This window comes from Equus quagga, chromosome 10 (assembly GCF_021613505.1).
Source record: "Equus quagga isolate Etosha38 chromosome 10, UCLA_HA_Equagga_1.0, whole genome shotgun sequence".
In the NCBI taxonomy this organism is placed as follows: domain Eukaryota; kingdom Metazoa; phylum Chordata; class Mammalia; order Perissodactyla; family Equidae; genus Equus; species Equus quagga.
In genome coordinates this window covers 33,482,531-33,493,249 of record NC_060276.1, presented here as the reverse complement: position 1 = coordinate 33,493,249, position 10,719 = coordinate 33,482,531, and the positions used below count along the sequence as shown (strand labels likewise).

Sequence of the window (10,719 nt, the reverse complement as noted above, 5' to 3'; positions counted from 1 at the left end):
TTCCCTTTTATCCGCCCTTGTTTGTGCCACTCAGTCCCCTACAACTGGATAATAGCAAATTACCATAGACTCATGGCTTAAAAGAAATGTAAACTATCCTGCCTTCCCTCTGTTTTGATCTCCTCAGATTTTTTGGGGAGACTTATTCTTGTGGACATGTCCTCTTTGGAAAATGACACGCATAATAGGAGAATGGAGTAGGTATAGCCAAGATGGGAGAATAAAATGTCAAGTGTGGGCAGAATCAGTGGAAAAAAATTGAAGCTTGATGAATACAGCTTAGGCCTGTAGAATATTTTCAGTATATTCAGATTTTAAAACGTCTTTTATCTGTGCCACAGCCAATTTTGGATCCATGTGAAAGAATTTATGACCTCAGAGGTAGTATTTAGTCTCGTGAAATCAAGGAATGTAAGAGTCAGAGGGGACTTTAGAGATCATAATCTAGTGACCTTATATTACAGAACAGTCATTGGAGCTCAATGAGCTGGTCAAGATCATAAATATGGTTGTGGTTGTCTCAAGGATTACAAACCATGTAAACCAATAACAGAAGTAACCAACAACATGTCTTGTTTGATCAGAGCAGTAAATCCAACCACTTAAGAGTCATATCTGAGGAGAATAGGCAGCTATTTCACCATAGGTACTAAGGGTGAATAAAGAAAATAAAATGGCTCCCTACTGAAGTAAGGGTGTGTGTGATAGCTAATGTCCAAATTGGACTTACTCATTTAACTATGTGCTGTTGGGAGGCTGTTACATCGCAGGGGAACTGAGGAGGGGAAAGAAAGTAAGATAAATGCTAGGAAATCCTAGGCCAGTGTTGCTTAAAGTATGTAGTCTCAGGACAAGCTACATCAAAATCTCCCAGGAAGCTTGTCAAAATGCAAATTCCTGAGTGTTACCCTAGAATTATAGGATAAGCTTCTTTGAGGGCGAGGCCAGGGAGCGTGCACTGAATAAACACCTGAGGTGACTCTGATACAGATGGTTTGGAGAGGACTTCAAGAAGTACTGCTCTAGGTTAATAACAGAGAAAATAATGATGCCATAGCAGTAGTAACCTGTAAGCCTAAGAAAAAGATGATACTCAGAATAAGGCATGAAAAGGATTCTACTGGAATAAGAATCCAAGATATTCGGGTTCTAGTTTCAAATCCATCAACTATAAGCCTTCGGGTTAGTTGTTTACCTCTTGTGGCTCCATTTTATTCATATTGCAATAGGAAGCTTTTGAAAGATTTTAAAGCAGGGAAATGACATGACGTGAATTATATTCATTGCTGAATAAATATAAATATTTGTTGCTGAACAAACATAATAAAAAAGTAGGAGAAGAGTGGACATGGCAGATCAGTTAATATGCTATTGAAATAGTCTAGGTGAAAGATAATGGTGGCTTCAAATAGGTTGTTGACAGTAGAGTTGGTAAGTAGTGAATGGGTTTGCAATTTATTTTGTTAGGATCAGTGATGGATTGGATATCAGCTATGAGGGAGACAGACATGTCAAGGATGACTCACAAGTTTCTGGCTTGTGATGAATGGTTGAGGTTTTAAGGCGTATGAATGATCTGAGGGTTCAGGTGGTTGAGCATGAGATCCAGATCTGGTAGGTCAGGGGTAAAAACCTAGGAGGAAATGTGGGCATCAAGGAACTTGAGGTCTCTCAGAAATCAAAGTGCAGATAAGAGTCAGAGTAGAACTGGGAGGATGGGAGACTCTCGCCAAATAGTGGGATACTGGTGTATGTGATTTCCATGGTGGAACAGTTCTGCATGACCAGGTCTGGGTTAGCCATGAGCACAGCAGGCTGAAGTGGAGTGGATGTGGAGATTAGGGGAGTTGGAGAGGGCAACGACATTATAGGCCAGGATGCTGACTGGGTTGTTTGGGCCTGGAGAAGACAACCGTGATCCAGGGGTCGAAATCATCAGTCCATTTGGGATAGTGACCAAATCAGTAGATGAGGGTAAACAAAAACAGCTGGAGGCTGGCTGGCCCTGTGGTGTAGTGGTTAAGTTTGGCATGCTCCACTTTAGAGGCCCTGGTTCACGGGTTTGGATCCTGGGCACAGACTTACACCACTCATCAGCCATGCTGTGACGGAGACCCACATATACATTACAGGAAGATTGGCACAGATGTTAGCTCAGGGCTAATCTTCCTCAAGCAAAAAAAGAGGAAGATTGGAAACAGAAGTTAGCTTGGGGCTGATCTTCCTCAGCAAAAAAAACAAAAAACAAAAAAAAACAAAACCAGCTGGATGACAGGGACTTTAAAAGAGCTAGAGTTTTTGAAAGAGTGGAGAAGGAATAATTGCTTAGAACCTGCATTGGGGAGCCTTTAAAGAAAATATATTCCACTTTGATATGTGGATTGTGGGAGAATGAATTCCTCCATTTTTGAGACAGTATGTTTTGGTTTAAGGCAGGACTTGTGGGATCAAACAAAGAAGCTTTGTTAAGTGGCAAAGCAGAAACATGCTATTGCTTTGTTGGGTTGGTGGGGTTATATATTTTGGTTCCAGGAGTAGCACTTTACTTTTTTCACTATTAAGAATTTCGTCTTTATGCACACTGAAATATTTATGGATGAAGTGCTATGATGCCCAGGATGTGCTTCAAAATAATGCAAGGTGAATGGGTGGGGGTGATAAATGAAGCAAGATTTGCCATTCATTGATAATTGTTGATGCCCAGTAATGAACACATGGAGGGGCCTTACACTATTCTGCTGTGTGTATGTTTGAATTTTTCTTCAGAATAAAAGTTAAAGAAATCACTTCATCTTTATAGATTCAGCCCATGGTTTGGACTGGCATCTTTTTATATTCTCACTTTCTGAAACTCTCTTAGCCCTTCTCCATGAGGTCCATGAGGGATAGGTATTTATCCCCATTTTACTAATAAACTCTCTGATCCTGTTAAGGGACTTATCTAAAGGTGAACATCTGTTTAGAGGCAGACTGAGAACTAGAATTCCATGTTCTTTTGACCTCTGGACCAGTATGTTCTACCACCTAATTGAGTGAGTTTGTAAGCTTCCTTTAAGAGATTGTTAAAATTCAGAATACTTTTCTGGGGACTTTGATCTTGGAAACATAGTTTTCATTTGATTGCAGGTCTGACAAAGTGAAATTGCTTTTGCACATGCTATTCCTTCTGCCTGGGATGTTCTTCCTCATCCCCTAGTTCACCAAGTTAACACCTACATGCCCTTCAAATCCCAACATATACACACTCTCTGTGCCATCCCAACAATCATTCCCTCCTTTGCACTAGTTCTCTATCTTGTTCAAACCTTTTCCATTTAATACATCACAATGAATTGTAAACGTGTGTATCTGCATATGTATGTGTAGTTTTCTCTAGTAAACTAGAATCGTGGACCATATTTTTTAACTCTGGGGCATTTTACATAACGGCAACATCTAATATGTAGTCAGTCAACAGCTCACACATTCCTGAAACCATTGGTAGAGGCAAGAGACAAATGAAAAAACATGGGAGCCAAAATAAATATCCTGGGCTTGGCTAGTTTGTGCATCTGAGGAGTGAGTACTTGTGATGTGGTATGAAATTTTGATGTCGTGGAGAAGATTTTTCTCTTTGGAAACTAAGTCCTATCACTCAGGGGTCTTCACTCAGATACCAGGGTGACTGCCAATCATCAATGTAGAAAGTGTTATAAGACCAAATCACTTACACTTTTTTCTCCAATAAAAATCTTTCTGCAAAATAAGATGCAGGTGGGAAGCAGGAGGTGTTTTTTTCTGCAACTGTGTAATTCACATAGACTTTCCAGATCGCTCATCACAGTAGGTGAGGCCCACAGGAAGGGAGATGAAGTACCACACAGATAATCAGATCACTTATAATACTATATAACTAGAAATGTTCCTACATTGCAATCTTGTTACTTTTGAAGGAACACTTGCTTTTTCCCCCCACTAGCGACTGCTCATTAAGAACTGAGCACAATATATTTCTGAAAAGAATGCTTCGTAAAGCTTTCTAAGAAGGTGGGGTTAACTTAATATCATCTTCTTTGTCTTGAAAAAGTGGAGTGGGCTTTCACACACACAGTTTTCAAAGCACTCATCATAAATATGGAGGGAACGTAGCCCAATTTAACTAAAAAAATCAAATTTAGAGTTGAATGAATTCTATACCCTCTCCCCATCCATTTTGCAACACCCATCAAGCCAATTCCACTGTAAAAAATGTCAATGCAAAGCCTGTGGGGTTCTCATCCTCCCCGATCAGGCTGGGACTCAGTGGTAAACAAGAGGCACAGGCAGGGCAGTGTAAAGGCAGCTGTAACATTTTCAGTGAAAAGAGCCAACTTGTTTGTGGTTTTGATTTGCTTTTAATAACAAGCTCCCTCAACCAAAACTGATGAATTGGCATGAGAACAAGGGTACAGAAGAAACATCAAGGGCCTTCCAAAATGCTAACCAAAGGATAAATTCTCTGCTTTGGGTGGCCATCATTTTACCCCTCGGAACCAAGAGATAAAAAGATGAAAAGCTTTTAACATATGCTGCCTAAATATATAAAGGAACCGATTAGAGCATGTGGCCCGTGGGGTTGTCTTAATACTTTATAATCACATTCTATACTTTAAGCAAACGCAAATTCTTCTGCATGCTGCCCTTGAAAGGCAATTTCATTGCATACTGAATTGAAAGTAATCACTGATACAGCACAAATAAAGCCTCTGTTGGGTAAACACCAAAGCATTTTCCACACAGTACTACATTTTAAAATAGCTAACTTTATTGTCAGTGAAAAGATAGGCACAAAGTGGATTCAAACCTGCTTAACTTTATTGGAACTAGCTCAGTTGATTACAGAATGGAGTCTCAGTCATTATGGGGTCACATACATTTTAAACCAAAGGTGATTCTTCTTTAGCCAACTGCCAACCCCAGCTATCCATTTTACAACACATGCCATTAATCACAAAGGAGGCCAGAAGGAGGTTTGACGGCTCCATGTAACCCATCGTTGCTACTGGAAAAAAATAAACAAACTCCCGACACTTGTCCTACTGATGATGGATGGCACTTGGAAGATATATTTCCAAGGATCATGGCGGGCTGAAATTGGTGGCAATTAGCCCATAGCTGATGCCTTCCTTTGAAAACATGTTCAGTAAGAATGCACACATTTTAAGTAACACATTCCATATGTGAATGAGCAATTGAGATAACAGGAGATTGCATGGCTAACAGACATGAGAATATAATTTATAAAAGTTAGTGCATATGTATACACTTTAAGCTGCCGCATCATGAGTGTTTAGGCTCTTCATAAAAAGTAGTTTGCACAATCAGTTTGTTCATTTTCCGATTGTTGTACCCACCCAACTGTGTAACAAGAAAAAGAGAACACAATGGGTCTCTTGGTGTTTCCTATAGCAGATGATGGCAGTTATTTCAGGTTCCTGCTATCCTGTCATCCCGAAGCTCAAAAGCAGCATTGAAAATAAATCCTTCATTAAAACAACAATCAAGATACATGATTTTAAAAGAAAGCTCAAGCTAGTTTTATTTAATAAAAAATTGTTAATAGAAATTTTATATCAAGTAAAGTTTGTTCTAATGGAGTTTTTCTGTACATGGGACATTGGGGTACAACTGACTTAGAAGGTCCCCAGAGACCACCAGGCAGTACAAGTTAAGACAACAAGGTCATCCTTCTGTCCTGAGGTGCCAGTAAAATGCATAGATAGGTGGGAGTCCAGAAAGATCCCCCAAATGTTACATCCACACGATAGTGAAAAGGTGGCTAACTTGAGATTTCTCCTATAAACCTGAATTTGTAAAATGACACCTATTAGAGATTTTCTGAAAAGACTGAATCTATCTTCTTCGTAAACATAATACACTGACATGGACTTCTTCCATCTCTTAGATGTACGATACTATTTTAGCAAATTATCTGGGATTAAAAACTGAGCCAAAAGGGACTGCCTCTGGTGTGAGGGAGCAGAGATGTTGTGGAAAGTTCAAAATATTACTTTGCCAAGAACTTTCTCCTTTCCCGAAAATACATGAGTCTAAAGAGATGGCTGCCACACAGTGTGGAATGTATGACATCTGTCACCTTATAGAATGTGATTAAAATCATGGCTCCCAGAGCTAGCAAAACTTCTGGCAATGTGTTATAACCATGAAAGGAGTAGATGAAAGGTTTCTTCTCATTTTTACTTATTTACTTAGATAGAAAAGAGCAGTCCTGAAGTTTGCTACTCGTTGCTTCTACCATTCAAGGGTTTTTTTCCTTATGACTAAAGGGTTGTATGAATGAGTATTAACTTTTCACGCTTTTAATTCAATTTTAAATTATGCACTTTTAATTTCTATTTGGGATTCGCTTATAACTGAGGACTAATGTTTAGGATGATCACTTCATTACTGAAAATCTCAAGACTGGCTGAAAATCACATCACCCTCCCTCTTGTCTCTCCCCCGACACACACAAAATAATTCCTTTGGAAAATAATTAGGAATGACACAATACTGTTAAATATGCCATTCCTAGACTCATAGAGGAACCCTGTAAGTTGATCCGATACAGCCAATCCCATAGCAAGAGAAGAAGGGAGGTTGATTTCTCAGGGGGATGTTTCATGTGACTCAATGTTGAAATGAGGATCAGGAAAGGGAAAACCTTGCAAAAGGCACTACAGGAGAGGCAAGATAGGAATTCAGAATCCTGAACAAACTACTCAAGCCAGGGACATTTTACAAAACACATATGCCCTGGATCATGAAGATGCCTTTTCTTAAAACAGGGCTTTTTGTATATAAGGGTTTCCCAAAATAAGCACGGTAATTGGCAGAGTGGAAAGCTGTCTTGTGTGATCTCGAAAAAGTCACTTAACCTCTCCAGGTCTCAGATTCCTCAGTACTAAAATGAGGGGGCAGGGCTATATTGCTAAAGTTCCTTCCAGCCACTATGCCTCACAACATAATATATCAGGCCTACACTTCTATTAATCTGGTTTCTAACTAACATCCCCAAACCTCTACCCCCCACCCTTAGCTATCACCCCCCACTCCCCTCACCCCCCTATACCCTTGAAAACTGATCTTAATGACATTGTCTGTGGATTTGTCACCTTAATGAAGGACAGAAAGGTGACACAGAGCAGGGACCTGTGGCAATAGGCAGCCAGCCCTTCTGTGTCCCTGGAGGCAGCCCTATGGCACAGCTTGGAGCCATGGCCTCCTTGGTCCCTGCCCACATGCGCATTTCCTGCTGCTCTCCAAAGGTATTCTAAGATGGAGTCACTGGCAGTGAGAAGAGGTAGCTGAGGATACTGCTGCAGCCCACCTCTCCTCTGACTGCAGCATCGTACTTTGGGCTTTTGATGCTATTCCCTTGGAGGTTATAGTCAAATATGCCTTTTAAGACGTATGCTAAGAATTTGGGAAAACAAAATGAGTTATTTCAAAGTTCACCAGAAATTCAAAGCATTCAACCCGTCAACAAAAATGCTTCCTCATTCTGCAAATGGTAGGCAGTTTGAGAATAGTGACACAACCAGTGAACTTGTGCTGGAGAAGAAACAGACACTAAACAGATTGGTCTCAGGAAAGGCAAGCAAGCTGTGTTCATGGCTATACACAGACGACAAAAGTCTGCATACAGCACCTCACGCAACTCTCCATCAAGGCCGCTGATGGTCTAACTCCCTAAGAGAGAGGAAGCTGTACATCACTCAGCTAATTTACTCTCCTAGCATCTGAAAGCAATATATTAATTATCCAAATGCATAAATTACTCCAGAGTATATATATGAATGTATGAACCTCCACAAGGGAACCAAAATAATCCACTTCCAAAGCACCACTGAAATGAAGATAAACACAATCCCCTGGCAAAGGGTAGCTGGGAAATTGGGAGGGAAAATTAGCTCCGGCACCCTTCCACACCAAAATACTCCCTACCTTTTCTCCAGCTTACAGAGCTCCTAAAACTATTCCCTTTCACGAGCCCACGATGAGAGCTCTCTCTGGATGCTGCCTAGATGGTAACTATACAAAACAGCAGACGCACAAATTCTCTCCGGCTTCCCACTTCTGAACTACATGTTATACACTGTCTTCCAAACATACTGTGCTCTTCAAAAAAGAATGATCTGGAATATAGAAATGCTAAACAAATTTAAGCACATTGAAAACATTGATGTATATCCAGCTATTAACAGTCCCAGTATTTGTATAAATCCAAACAATAAACTTTAGAGCACATTCTGATTAATCTGTCTTTAGAGGTACTCTCTATGTGTACCAGAATAGACTGGAGTTCATATGGTATTACTTAAGTACTATATCGTTTCAATAAAAAGTCCCTTTAAAAAAATCCCCCCCAACCCTTGTCCTCACCCTCAAAATAAGAACAAACAAAAGGGAAAAATGATTAAAAGCATTCTTGCTGATAAACTGCAGCTCTTGATTAGGCCATTTAGATGAGATATTCCACCATCTCGGCGTCAGGCTCTTGTCCCAGGATCTGAATGGGAGCTTTTCTTTCCAGAGTATTGGAGTGGAAAACAGGGCCATCTAAATGGAAATAAGGGGTTAGGACTTTTAGGGACAAGGTAAAAACTCATTTTTCTAGAAATAGACAGCTCTAGAGCGCCAATGAAGCCAATGGTAAAGTGAGACTTGCCTGCCACCCTGCCTCGTTCACCGGAGCATTTACTTCTAAGAGAATGGCCTTGACTCATCCCCGTTCCCATCCTGGCATCCAGAAACTCATTTACAGACTCTCTGCCCTTATCTCTTCTGATTAATCCCCTTTGGGACCTTTGGACAGTCATTCTGTCCAAATGACTAACCATACCTAAACAGCAGGCACCAACAAACAAATCTGTAATTGAGGGCAGAACCAAAAGCTACCTGTTATGAATAATTATTATTACCTGTCTTATCTGGATTGTAGGTCAAACTCGGTATAGACAAACGACGTGGTCCAGAACCGGCAGCTGGACTTGCAGAAGCCTCAGCCTGAGCCAAAGCTGGAGTTGGAGCTGGAGCTGGAGTAGCAGCCGCAGCCGGAGCTGAAGTTGGTGCCTGAGTCTGAGCCGGAGCAGAAGCCTGAGCCACTGCCGGAGCCGGAACCGGATTTGGAGCCGGAGCTGGAACCGGAGCCGGAGCAGCTGGAGCAACTTGAACAGCAGCAGCAGCAGGAGCAACAACAGCAGCAGCAACAGCAGAGGCAGCAGCTGGAATCTGAGCAGCAACAGCTGGAGAAACAGCAGCGGCAAGAGCAGCAGCAGCAGTTGCTGGAGACGGGGTGGCAGTGGCAGCAGCAGCAGCTGGAGCAGCAGCAGCAACAGCAACTGGAGCAGCAGCTACCATGGTGGTGGTGTTGGTGGCAGCGATGGCAGTGTTGGTGGCAGCGTTGGCAGTGATGGCGGCAGCAGTGGCAGCAGCAGCAACTGGAGCAGGAACAGAGATTGGAGCAACAGCTGCAGTTTTGTTGGGTTCCGTTCCCCGTTCAGTTTGGGTGCTGCAGTCTCGGCTGCCTGTCTTAGAGTGAGCTGAGAGCAGAGGAGTCGAGGGTGGCACAGGCGAGGGTGTGGAAGGGACAGACTCGGCACGGTAGTCTCCACCTAGGAGAATACCTACAAAGGAAAGAGGGAAAAAGGTTAGGAAACTACAGGTTATTCAAATACAGACATCTGATTCAAGAGAAGTATGAACGGGTCTAAATTCTTGACTTTTGCCTCCAGTGAACCCAGGAATCGGTTTGTGAGGTACCTCTGAGCATGGCTAAAACTTTCTTTCAGACTTGGCAGATCGCTTCTGGTCCTCAATCTCCAACCCCCAGCACAGCATATTAAACCTTTAAGTGTCCTGGGCATCTGTTTTGATTTAGTTTTCCAATGATTATTGATTTACACTGAGCTGTCAGAATGCTTCTCAGTTCCACTTCCTCCTCAGTTCCACTTACAACCAACACTATCCATTACCAGAAAGCCAGAAAGGATCAGGGAAAGAAGTCTGTAGTCACAGATGAGTGTGATAATAATTGTGCAATCTAAGGTGATGGTCATGGTCCCCCAAATGCCTACTCTAATCAAAGGACAACGTGAGTGACAGAGGACCAAGAACAATATTAGAAGCACCAAAAAGACCTTAAATAAAAATATACATAGCTTGCTTCCTCAGGCTCTAAAAATGTGCCCTGTGGTATCCACAATACTTCTGGGGTTTTGATTAGAGGGGAAGGAATGGACAGGAATGGAATGAAAAAGTACATTCTGTTCTGATCTCAGAACATTCTGGTAACAAAAACCTGCCACCGAGCTCTATTTAGCTTAAGTAGAACGCTGAGTCCTCCTATTATATGGGAAGAACAAACATAGAAAAAACTGGAATTTAGAAATTTTGAATGACATGAAGGCCACATGAGCTTTGGATAAAGACAAAAGGTCCCATATGGCAAAGGCCAAATCTGAGAATTTCTTAGAGAAAACTGAAGTTACTTCCTTCCCACCCAAATAGAACTCAGGATTCTTATCTTCTAAGGTCTTGGCTTCAACCAATGTTTTCTCAGTGAGACTTCACAGTGTGCAGGAGCTCCTGAATATGCAGCTAGCTTCTCAGGAGGAGAAAAACCCAACTTGGTGAATCTCACTCTCTAGAATCTGGACCATCATACTTTTTCCTTGCTGCATGGGCCTGTATCTAAGT

At 41.6% G+C, this 10,719-nt stretch overlaps 1 protein-coding gene across 4 annotated transcripts in view; it reads right to left on the bottom strand.

Annotated features, from left to right (window-relative positions):
- Positions 1–7,087: 7,087 nt before the first annotated feature.
- The window catches only part of AMOT (angiomotin), a 59,545-nt gene continuing 55,913 nt past the window's right edge, over positions 7,088–10,719 (bottom strand). For all 4 annotated transcript variants that reach the window (XM_046673838.1, XM_046673840.1, XM_046673842.1 and 1 more), the window contains 2 exons: positions 8,943–9,647; positions 7,088–8,580 (listed from right to left, as the gene is read on the bottom strand). In XM_046673838.1, coding sequence (XP_046529794.1) covers positions 8,483–8,580; positions 8,943–9,647 — 803 coding nt within the window. In that variant the 3' untranslated portion in view covers positions 7,088–8,482. The remainder of the gene's footprint in view (positions 8,581–8,942; positions 9,648–10,719) is intronic.